The 11,496-nt window shown below is 63.9% G+C and overlaps 2 protein-coding genes across 2 annotated transcripts in view; one reads left to right on the forward strand and one right to left on the reverse strand.

Annotated features, from left to right (window-relative positions):
• ALG3 (ALG3 alpha-1,3- mannosyltransferase) overlaps positions 1-1,336 on the forward strand; it is a 2,405-nt gene extending 1,069 nt beyond the window's left edge. Inside the window, 5 exon segments of the mRNA XM_082487215.1 lie at positions 5-28; positions 30-196; positions 447-523; positions 712-856; positions 961-1,336. Of these exon segments, the coding sequence (XP_082343341.1) occupies positions 5-28; positions 30-196; positions 447-523; positions 712-856; positions 961-1,150 (603 nt within the window). The 3' untranslated portion in view covers positions 1,151-1,336.
• Positions 1,337-1,751: 415 nt separating this feature from the next.
• VWA5B2 (von Willebrand factor A domain containing 5B2) lies at positions 1,752-10,390 on the reverse strand (the record flags this gene model as incomplete). Its single annotated transcript, XM_082487031.1, has 21 exons — positions 1,752-2,360; positions 2,676-2,784; positions 3,006-3,075; positions 3,295-3,372; positions 3,613-3,732; positions 3,820-3,957; positions 4,044-4,388; positions 4,477-4,702; positions 5,852-6,141; positions 6,218-6,368; positions 6,471-6,656; positions 6,732-6,846; positions 7,155-7,357; positions 7,486-7,596; positions 7,679-7,855; positions 7,990-8,114; positions 8,228-8,359; positions 8,814-8,968; positions 9,072-9,297; positions 9,662-9,823; positions 10,252-10,390. The coding sequence occupies 21 exons, from the start codon at positions 10,388-10,390 to the stop codon at positions 1,752-1,754; spliced, it is 3,867 nt and encodes a 1,288-aa protein (XP_082343157.1).
• Positions 10,391-11,496: the final 1,106 nt, after the last annotated feature.

Genomic DNA, 11,496 nt, shown 5'->3' on the forward strand with positions numbered 1-11,496 from the left:
GCTGCCTTTCCTGCTGGTGAACCCCGTGGGGGTACCTGACCCGCTCCTTCGACCATGGGCGCCAGTTCCAGTTCAAATGGACAGTGAACTGGCGCTTCCTCCCAGAAGAGGTTTTCCAGAATCGGGCTTTCCATGCCACGCTGCTCCTGGCTCATCTGGCTGGCCTGGGGCTCTTTGCACTGCACCGGTGGCACAGGTGAGACACGTGGTTCCCCATGGGTGCTGGTCCCCATCAGCCAATCCCCATCAGCCCCCATGGTGCAGGATACGGTCCATGACTCCCCTGCCCCCACAGTGCTGCAGTTCTGGGGTTGCGGGCAGGAGTGGGGGGGGAGTTACTGTTCTGTTTTGGGGAGCATGCTGCCCAGGCATCATGGTTCACAAGGGAAGGTCAGGGTCGGAAGGACTTCCAGCATCTGAAATTGATGTTTGTGCTTCCCCCTCAGGTCCAAAGAGAGCATCCTAGGTCTGCTGAAGGATCCTGCTGAAAGGAAACACCCACCCCCTCCCTTGACAGTCAACAATATCCTTTGGCAGGGTGGGCAGCAAGGAGGAGGGGAGAAGGCAGGGCAGGGGAGACCTTGGGATCAGCATTCGTAGGCTCCTGGTCCTGCCGTTCTGTCAGGACCAGCCTGTGCTGGGGGAAGGAGTTGTGCTGTATGGCTGGATCGCACCTGCAGCGTGCTGTTTGTCCCCTTAATGCCACCGCAGAGATCGTCTTTGTCCTCTTCTCCTCCAACTTCTTGGGTGTCTGCTGCAGCCGCTCCCTGCACTACCAGTTCTACGTCTGGTATTTCCACACACTGCCCTACTTACTCTGGTGCACCCCTACCGCCAAGCTCGCCCACATGCCCAAGTATGTGCTGCCAGGGAGGGGGACCACCCGTCTGCTGGGGGGTCTGGGACCGAGGGGGGCTGCTGTGTGTCCCCCCATGCTGACCCACGGTTTTCCCCCTGCAGGGTGCTGCTGCTGGGTGTAATCGAGCTCTGCTGGAACACCTACCCCTCCACGGTCTGCAGCTCCCTCTCCCTCCACATCTGCCACGGACTTGTCCTGCTCCAGCTCTGGTACGGCACGGCCCCTCCACCGGCACTGCACACCCCCCCGACAGGCAGGAGGCCTGCAGCCGTCTCCAAGAAGGTCCAGTGAGAGTGGGACTGGCCGGATGATGGGAACTGGCCTCTGGGACTTCCCCTTTCCCCACCCGGCTCCTGGGCTGCCCTGGCCATCCCGGGAGGGCCGTGAGCCCTGGAACTGTGCAAAGGGGGCAGCGTGGGGAGCCCCCAATGGGCAGGACTTCCGCAATAAAGGGGGCTTTGTGTGCCCTTTCCTGTCCACAGCGTCCTCATGCTGTGACAGTGTCAGGGCGGTTGTGCCTCAGCCTGCCCCACCTGTGAGGAGGCAGAGCGGCCATCGGGGCCATGTGAGCTCCCTTCCCAGTCCTGGGAGAGTGCTGCCCAGGGCAGGGGAGCAGCTTCTGGGGTGAAGTTAAGACAGGATCTGCAAAACCACTTTACCTGAAGGTTTGAATTGCCTTGATGAACCCCAGGGATCCCTCCAGCGTGGCTTTTCCTAGTCCCTTGTCTGCTCCCTCCAACGGGAAATGGCTTTCAAGGGGGTGATCCCTCCCCTCAGGGTTCTGGTGAGCCCCAGCATGTACTGAATGGGGCTGATGGCTCCTTGCCCGTAATAGAGACACCTGTGCAGGCAGCGTAGAACCAGGCAGCTTTATTGGCCCCTCCAGTAGCCGTCAGACATTGTTGGGGTTGTAGCACAGCATGTTCAGCTTGATGTTCTCGTCCCAGTGACGAAGCAGCAGGAACAAGTGCCTGGCCGCCCCTTTGAGGCAGCCCACATCCACCCCCTCGGGCAGCTGCTGCGCCTGCAGCCACGCGTCTGCCTTGGCCGCCACCAGCTCCCATTCCTCGAAGAAGCCAGCGCAGCGATGCTCCAGCCAGGCCAAGGCCACTGCTGTGGCCCAACTGGCACTCTCCAGGTCCTCCGGCCCCACATCCTGCAAGCTCACACCGTTCTCAGAGGGGGCGGCTGAGTGGGGGCCGGTGTCAGACTCGGAGCCGTGCCCGCTGTCTGCCTGCGCCCACACGGCTGCACTGGGCACCTCGGAGCAAGTGCTGCGGGATGGGGGCGAGCCAGGTTGCGGGGCTGCAGCAGGCTCCTCACCATCCTCGCCGCAGGGCCCTGCATTGGGGCTGCTCCTGGCTCCGGGGGACGTGGGGCTGAGGCTGGCTCGGTGGGAGGCGTAGGGGGAGGCTCGGCACAGGCGCTCCAGGGGGATCTGCACCACTTCGGAGAAGCTCTCGCTGAGCTGGAACGGCCCCTGGGCTTGCTGCAGCTGCACCTGCAATGGAGAGACAGGCGACTGGGGGGTCAGGCAGGTGTGCAGGCCCACCACGGCCACCAGCACTCAGTGGTGGGGCTGCAGGAGTGTCCCTGGGGCACAGGGACTGGCCAATGCACCCCTCCCAAAAGCCAGCAAAGGCCCCCAGGGCCATTCAAGGTTGCAACGGGGCACCCACAGGGTTTGCACCCTCAGCTGGATGCTGCTGCTGGTGCCATCGGGCATCACCTGGGTGGCTCAGCTGTGACCCGGCAGGGAAGGTGATTGCTCAGTGTGTGTCCCCAGCCCTGGCTGGGGCAGGGATGGGGTCTTTACCAGTGGGAGGTAGTCGTGGCTGGCGTGGTTGCTGGAGACCTCGCTTCCCGGGCTGAGGCAGTGTGGGCGCAGCGCCAGGTTGGGACCCCTGCGCCTGCTCAGGCTAAACCTGGGGGGCAAACAGGCAAGTTAACAGGGAGGGCAATGCTGGGGGGGCAGCCGGACCCCAGCCTCCTGCAGGGAAGGGGCTGGAACACCAAAACACCCCCCCTCATGCTACAGGAGCTGTCAGGGGACGTGTAACCCACACCACCCAAGGTGGCACTGCCCCCCACCCCGTGCGATGTGCCTTTTTTGGGGCCCCTGCATCCCCCTGCCCCGCAGCCTCACCTGGAGCCAGTGATGCTCTCTGTGGATTTCTGGGAGGCCATAGAAGTGGTGGAGGGGCTGGTTGGAGGTCCTGCAAGGCGGGATGGAGAGCTGAGCATGGAGTGGGGACCCGTGATGCACCCACAGGTGCCTCCTGGTCCCCAGCACCTGCGAGAGCAGTTCAGCCCATGTGCCCTGGGCAGACTTGGGGCACAGCAGAGCCTCCAGCTCTCAGCTGCCAGTAATGTGGTGCCAGGGGCACCTCCTGTCCCCCACCATCCAGCCCTCGGCCCCTCCACCCATGACGCACCGTTTGAACAGTTCTGCTTCTCCCAGCCGTAGGTGGCAGAGGAGATGCTGGCCGGAGACCCGGGGGTCTCGTCTCGGTCTGCAAAAAGAGCAAAGCCCTGAGGGTACCTGGGCTCCTGGGACCCTCACAGCCCAGACCTGCTGCCAGGGGCTGCCACGCTGCCCTCCATGTCCCCCCCTCCACAGTGCAGGGCAGAGACCGGTGGCTCTTCCCAGGCACCCACAGCACTCCAGCTGGGACTACCCACGAGCTGAGGGACCCCAATACTCAGGCAGGTCCCTGGGGAGTGTAAGCACATGTAAGGTGCCGGATCAGTACCTGCAGCAATGGGGACCTCATCCTGCTCCTCCACATCCCGCTGCTGGCCCAAACCCGCCGAGGAACTCCTGTGGTGCCAGCTCCCTGCCGCAGTGGCTCGTGGCCGGCTGGCCGAGCCGGCTGCAAGGGACAGTGCCACCTCAGACCTCTGTCCCCTCACTGTCCCCTCCCCAGCACCCTGGGTGCCGCCCCCCCCCCCAGCTGTACCTGTGCCCCACACCTCAGGGGCTGTGGGCAGAGCTGCCTGCGTGGCACCATCCACGGGCACCAGGCGGGTGTAGAGGGAAGGCACGTTGCAGGCTTTGCTGGTTTGTACAGCTTTCAGGCGAAACCGGCGGGCGAAACCTGCCAGCAGTGGGGTGGTTAGTGGGGGGGGGGGGGGGGGATGCTGGGGCTGCACTGGGGTGGGGGACACACACAGTGGTACACACCCTGCTCCAGCTCAGCTTCCCGCTGCGCTGCGTTCTCGTTGTCCCGGATGACGGAGCGTGCTGCCAAGCGGTGCAGGGGCTTATCCCAGACCTTTCCTGCCCGTCGTGGGGGGTCCTCCCTGCCCGGCCCCTCCCGGGGCTGCAGCAGCGGCTCCAGCGAGGCCGTCACTTCCCAGGACACCGGCTTGCCGGCTCGTAATGCGTGGATCACCACCTGGCAGCGCAGCGGCAGGCTGGCTTCACCCAGGCTGGGCTCCCCTGACTCAGGCACCGGTGAGGCACTGAAGAGGTAGGAGGGCTCCACCAGCATGTCCCAGTCCAGGTGGGTGGGTGAGAGAAGGTTATCTGGGCAATGGCAAGAGGTGGGCTCAGTGATGCGGGGGGCACCCAGCTCCATCCCCACCGCCCTTATCCCCCAGGAGCCAGCACGCACTTGACTCCACCGCACTGGGCTGCAGCCGTCGTGCCTGGGGTCCCAGCTTGTCCAGCTGCCCCTCCAGGGACTGGTTCCTCTTCTGCGACACCTTCTCCAGGGCCTGGCAGAGCCGGTGGGCATCCAGCTCCCCGTGCGGCGAGGAAAAGCTGCGGCCGGCCAGGGCGGCGCGTGCCAGCACCTTCTTGCGCCGTGCCAGCTCCTCCGTGCTCAGGGCCACCGTCACCTGCGGGGGGGAGGCTGACAGCGAGCCTGGCAAAGGCAGCGGCACGGAGCCCAGACTGCGCCAAACTGTGATGGGGCACCTGCGGCTCCAGCTGGCTGTTGGCTGGAGCCACTGGCTGACGCCCAGTGCCGTCGGTCTGCAGGCTGGCACCTGGCAGCCTCCCCGAGGCGACCGGCGATGCTCGCCAGGCTCCTCATACATGTGGGAAGGACCAACAGCATCAAGACAGGAGTTTGCAAACACCTCTGGGGGCTGACTCAGGCTGATGCCGAGGCAGGAGGGGTTGGCAAGGATTTTTGTGAGTGCAGGAGGGGCTTAGCTCAGTCGCTCAGGCTGGATGATGCTACGGTGGGATGCAGTCCCCAACGCTGAGTGATGTCCCCGCACTGTGATGCTTCACTTAAAAGCTATGGCAGGGCAGCGGCACCCATGCCACCTCTCACGCCGGCAGCAGGGAGCCAGGGGAGGATCATTTACGGTGCAGAGAAATCACTTACGCTTGACATTTCGGCAGCAAAGGTCACCAGCTGTGCTGTTGTGCAGTGGGAGTGGGTTACCTAACCTGTGCCACCGGGAAGGAGCATGTCCTGGAGCTGGGTGACAGCTGGCCTCACCTGGCCTTGGGGCCACTGTCACCGGGGAGCTGCCTCTCCCCATCGCAGGGACCTGGCTGGGTTTTAAACCCAGGTATGAAGCAGCAGGGACGTGGTCCGTCGTTAATGAAGCATTGGGAAGTGTTGGCTGAGGGCTGAAGGAGCCAGGCAGGAGCTCAGCCAGCCCACCCCCTCCTCTCCAGCTTGGCAGGTTCTTTATGTGATGGCAGCCCAGCTATTTTCACTTAATTTCTGCAGCATCAACGAGGATCTGAGCTGGCTAGGGGCTTTGTTAGCCACCCAGCTGACTACTGACCCGGGGAGCTGGGGGACCAGCTGCTTGGTCCCCAGCTGTCCTGTTCCAGTTGGACAAAACCAGCCAAGGAGCCTCCTCATGGCATCCATGGCTGATCCTTCCTTAAAATCCAGGCTACAACACTCTGGTTTCTACTCCAGCAGCCACATGTCTGGGCATAATGGGGCAGCGAGACCCCAGCTAAGCCAGGAGCAACCCCCCCGCCATGCACGAGCCCTTGCACCCCGTTGGCATCCTTACCTTGGTGCCAGCCGGAGCAGAGGGCAGTGGGGCGGATTTTGTGGAGGACTCGCAGAGGGACAGGCTCTTCTGGCCCTGCTGGGAGGTGGCATCGGCACCGGGGGCTGAGGAGCCACCCTCAGGGGCCACGTCGCGGGAGCCGGTGGACTCGCTGCTGGTGGAGCTGCGGGAGAGCAGCCCCTGGCTGCGGTCGGTGCTGACCGAGCAGTGCGTCAGGACATACTGCTCCTGGATGTAGGAGGGCTGGTAAATCCGCTTCCAGATGTCTCCCCCCGAAACAGGATCCACACCTGCCCGGCAAGCGCACACCCCATCAGCCCAGGGGTCCCATGCCTGTCCCCCCGCCCTGGCCACAGCCCCACTCACTCCGCTCTGACACCTCTGTGCCCCCGGCAGAGAGCTCCAGGGAGACATCCCCAGATCCTGGGGTGCTCTGGGGTGGCTGGCGGCTCTCCCTGGGACTGGGCACCTCCTCCTGGGACGGGAAGGCTGAGCCCCGGCGAGCCCCTTCTCGGCCCTGGGGGAGAGAGGGCAGTGCCATCAGCCACACAGCATGGGGAGAAGCCGGTGGCACCAGGAACGTGCCACTGTCCCCACGCCAGGGCAGTGCCAGTCGTACCGGCGGGCGCCTGTCGCGGAAGCGGGCAATGCTGTAGAGGACGCAGTAGCTGACGAGGCGGTCGCCGGGGTAGAGGGCTGGGAGCTCGGTGGGCGAGAGCAGAGCCTCCATGCTGTCAGGGACGTACCAGTCGATGGTGATGTCGCTGACGGCCGGCTCGATCGCCTTCTTCAGGGACTTTATCAGCTGGGGTGGGGAGAGGAGCCAGTGTCAGACACTGTGGTGGCCCCTGTGCCCCCCCTGTCCCCACCCAGGCGTTACCTTGGGCTGCAGCCTCTCGGCCGGGCTCAGGAACTCGGCGTGGCCCCGGCTCACCCTGGCCATGCCCTTAAGCAGCCGCCGGCATGCCCGCGGGCCCATGCCGAAGCTGAAGCACCTGCAGGAGAGAGCCAGGTGATGAAAAGCCATGGCCGGGCCAGTGCCAGTGGCTGGGCAGCCCAGTGGCGAGCCCTGCGGTAGGGATGGGCAGGGGTGTTTGATAGCCAGAGATGCCGCCCTGGCTGCGTGCCGGGTCAGAGCACCCCGGCGGAAGCTGAGCCAGTGGGGTTGGGGGATTTGGTGGGTGAAGGACACCCTTGGGGCTGGTTGAGGTGAGATTTGGGGCTGCAGATGGATAAATCAGTGGGAACAGCCCAAGGGACACGGAGAGAGGACTGTGACTCAGCCGCAGTGCTGGTGCCATACCTGAGGGTGCTGGCCTGCCTGCGCACCAGCCGGAGGATCCTGCCCGTGTTGCCTGACGCCGCGTCGGTGAAGAGGAAGAGCTGGCGGGGGTAGCCGTGGTGGAGGGGCTGCGCCAGCACCCAGCCCAGGGCTGCCAGCAGGTTGGTGCCACCCAGGTCTGCTCGCAGCCCGCCAAGATGCTCACAGGCTCTCCGCAGCGTCTCCTGCCCACACGGAGAGCCGGCCTCGCAGCGGTCCCCCGGTTTACCAGCCCTGACCCCACGCCGGGGAGCCACAGGAGGCATGGGGGATGGAGAGGGGCTGGTGGGGGGCTTTTCCTGACAGCACTCACATTGCTGCAGAGGCGGCTGGATGGGAAGAGCGGCTTGACATCGGCGCCGAAGCCAGCGATGTTGAGTAGCGTCCTCGACGGGAGGCTCTTCAGGGCCACCAGCAAAGCCTCCTGGGGTGACAGCAGGGACCGGGGAGGGCTGCTAAGGACTGGCCACCCATGAAGCATCCCTGGCCCCATGGCCGTGCCTCACCTTGACCTTGTCGAGGTCAGGGCCACTCATGGTGCTGCTGCGGTCGATGAGGAAAAGGACCTCACGGGTGATGCTCTGCAGGTCCCCAGGGACACCCTCCGCCGCCGGGCAGAAGTTCAGCATCAACACGGGGTTGGGGAAGATGTCTTTGTGGAAACGCTTCTGCACAAAAGCCACCTGCGAGCCAGGCAGACCAGGGGCTTTCTCACAACCCCTGGCCCATGCTGAGGTCTTCTTCACCCCATCCCACTGCCTTCCCCCTTCCTCCTCTTCCTCCCCCCTGCTGGGCCAGTGTGGGCATGCCCTGTCACCTGTCTCTCGCCGCTGTTGTCCTTCCTGGAGATCCGTGCGTAATCCCGGCGGCTCCGGACATGGGCCTCGTACTCGGGGTACGTCATGGTGCCATCCTCCATCACCAGGTGGGGGTGGTGGGGCTCTGGGGGGTGCACAGAGGGGTTTGGAGCCACCCCATACCACAGGGGGCTGGGGGATGCTCTGGGTACTTTTGGGGTGTCCCCCAAACCCGCCGAGGGCATCGTCCCCCCTCACCGCAGGGGTAGAGGATGATCTCCAGGTCCCTGTCATAGCAGTGGGGCTCAGCCAGGGTGACACGGGTGGTGGCGGCAGAACTAGCCCAGGGATCGGCATCGGCTCGCAGGGCATGGGACGGACTCTCCAGCCCTGCAAGGAGGAGGAGAAGGTGGTGGTGGAGCAGCCCCTTGCACCCCCCGCCTCGGCCCCCCCACCTGCTGGGCTCCATGCCTGTGCTGGACCCGGCGCCGTGGTGGTGGCTGCTCCCTGCCAGCTCTAATGGGATTAACTGGGCCAGCAGCCAGGAGCGTGTCCCCACAACCCTGCATCTCCTCCTCACCCATCCGTCATGTCTTCCCAGGACAGGAGGCTGCTGACCCAGAGCTGCCCAAAGCCATGCATGGGGAGACTTTGGGGAGGGTCCCAGCTCCAAGCGCTGAGGGTGGGATGGGAAAATGGCTTCTTTGCAGGGAGGGAACACAAGAGGATGCCCAGGGAAGGAGGGCTGCACAGAGGGACCAAGGGGATGCCATCCCAGGGGACATCACCCATATTTCGGGAGGTTTTGCCCAACAAACCAACAACACGCGAGCCGCCCCCCTACCTGCCAGCAAGCAGGGGCTCTTCACCAGCAGCTCGAAGGCAAACTCGTAAGGAAAAGGGTTGCAGGGCCGTCCCCGAAAGACATCCACGCTCTCCACGGGCGCTGTGGGGGACGGCTGGCTCCGGGCTCCCGGCCCCCCGAAACAGCTGGTGGGGCTGTGAGGGGAGAGGTGGTGATGGCTCCCGCCCCCTCCCCACTCGCCCAGCATCGGCATCCCCCCCCCGGGATGACGGAGACTGAGGAAGCCATGAAAATCACCATAGGGCCAACCTGTCGTCACACAAGCTTGCCGGCTCGCTCTCGGGGACGGTGGGGACGCGGGGCGTGAGGATGGGGGGGAGGAGGAGGCGCAGGGCTCCGTCCGGCAGCGTGGCCAGCTCCTGCGCCGCGTTCAGGGTGACAGCCAGGCTCTCTGCTGGGCACAGCGTGCCTGTGACGATGACGAAGGTGGAGCGCTCTGCATCTTCATCCAGGACGAGGTGGCCTGGGCAGGGGAAGGATGGCGAGGGGGGGTCACGCAAGGCAATGCTGGGGGTTGGCAGTGCCCCCACCACCCACAGGGTGTGAGAGGTTGGGGAAAGGAGGGGGGTTAATTGCACTAATTATTCTCCAAGGGGACAACAGAGCACAGGTGTAATGAGGGCCATGCAAAGGGATGGGTAAAGCCCCGGGAGAGGCAGAGGGAGGGAAAGGAGAGGCTGATATCTCCACCCCCAGAGACCCCCAAAGCACCGGGGTGACCTTGCAGGGGCTCTCAGCCCCTGGTATCCCCCCATGCTTCATCCCTGCTCGTTCTGAGCCTCCCAGCCAGGAGGACCCAACAGGATCACTCGTGCCACAGCACTTACCGCCAGCACAGCGGCGCGGCCGGTCTGGGCTGGGGCCGCACTGGAGGCAGCAGTCCTGTGCCCGGTGCCGGTTCTGGACCTGGAACGTCACCCGCCGGCTGCCCGCCACCGCCTCGAAGCCAGTCACCACCTCCGACTCCTCCAGAGGGTAGATGAAGATGCCTACAGGTGGAAGAGAGCCCCAAGGCAGATCCCGGCACAGACACCGCCATGGCACAGTATAGCCCATGGCCGCACCGCTAAGAGCCGGTCTGACAACCAGGGCGATTGAGATGCAGGAGAGCGGGGCAGCACACAAAAAAGACCCAGAGCCTCGCTAGCCTGGAGGAGGGCAGGGAGGATGAAATCCCCCTCTTCCTCAGTAATCGAAGTGTTTTTGCTTGGCCTCAATCTTCTCTCGGCCGCAGGGCAATGCTGGGTGTCAGCAGTGCCCCCACCACCACTGGCCTCTGCCTTTGCTACCCAAATTGAGCAAGGTTTGGGGGCTGGGACACAGGTGGGCTGGAGATGGGATGTTCCCCAGCACAGGTGCTTTCAGGAGGCCATGCAAGCAGCCCCGGTCCCTGCCAGCCCCAGTAACTCCCCCTTACCTTCCACGGGCTCCTCGTGGGGGTTGGTATATACGAGGTGAGCGGTGATGCTCAGGGAGTACCCGTTGGCACAAGCCTTCACCCTGGAGCTCTTCAGGGGCAGAGCCTCCCAGGAGGAGAGGGCGTACAGGCCCGGCATGGTCCCTCAGTGGGCAGCTGCGGGCAGAGGGGAGGCAGGCGCTGGGTGCTCGGGGATGGGGTCTGCCCCGAAGGGGCTTGTGCACACAAGTTGCTTCCACCTGCCCAGCCTGCAGGGGGGGAGCAGGTCCCCAGCAGGTCCCCAGCCCTCCCCGTCCCGGGGACACTGCTCTGCAGCAGCCACAAAACACATGGACCTGGACCCAGGGCTCTGCTCGGACTCCAGCCCACCTGCACAGCGGGTCTGAAGCCACAGGAGCCCGCGGAAAGCTCTTCCACCCCACAGGTTAATAGACCTGGCACTGCAGGGCAGCAAAACCACTTCTGCCGCACGCAACAGCAGTTACACGCAAGCCCCAGCAGAGAGGCAGGGACTCCTAGACAGGCTGGATAATGGCCAGCCACACACAGCCCATCTCTCAGCCACCCCACAGCAGCTCGGTGGCTCCACAGCCTCCCCAGACCATCTCCTGCACTGGCTGGGAGAGAGGCATCTGCTGCTCCCATCTCCATCCACCCACAAAGGTTACCAGGGTAATTTGTTTAAAAAAAAAAAAAAAAAAAAAAAGAGCAAGAAGCCCACAGCGTAACTAGGACAAAACAGTGAGCAGTGTTTGCTGGGGGTTTAATAATTAACAACAAGGTCAGCACTGCACTGAAGAGCGGTACAGAGGGGAATGCACTGCAGGGGGTGAGCCTGGCTGCCTGGCTCGAGGGACGATGCTCTCTGCATCTGGGTGAGTAACAGTCTGCCCAGAGATGGATGCGTCCGTCTTCCACTGTGGGAAGAGCAGTGGCTGGGGATACCTTCCCACACCAACCCACTCCTCACCTCTTCCCCTTGGGCAAACGACCTGGGAGTAGCATCTCAAACAATTGCCCAGAACCAAAGCATCTCTCTAACATCACCCCACCCCATGCCGTCAAATATTCATGTGAAATATTTGGGACAGCCTTAGTCCTGCCTCTCCATGGATAGTGTGCCTGGGTCCCCCTCCAGGTGTGGGTCTGCACCTCCACACTGTATCCCCTGCCCATCCCCAAGCTCCTGTGACCCAACAGCAGCGAGGTCCCCACATCATTCCATGTGCCGGTGCTCCAGCGTGC

The sequence above is a fragment of the Vanellus vanellus genome, assembly GCF_965231255.1.
Source record: "Vanellus vanellus genome assembly, chromosome: 8".
Taxonomy (NCBI): Eukaryota; Metazoa; Chordata; class Aves; order Charadriiformes; family Charadriidae; genus Vanellus; species Vanellus vanellus.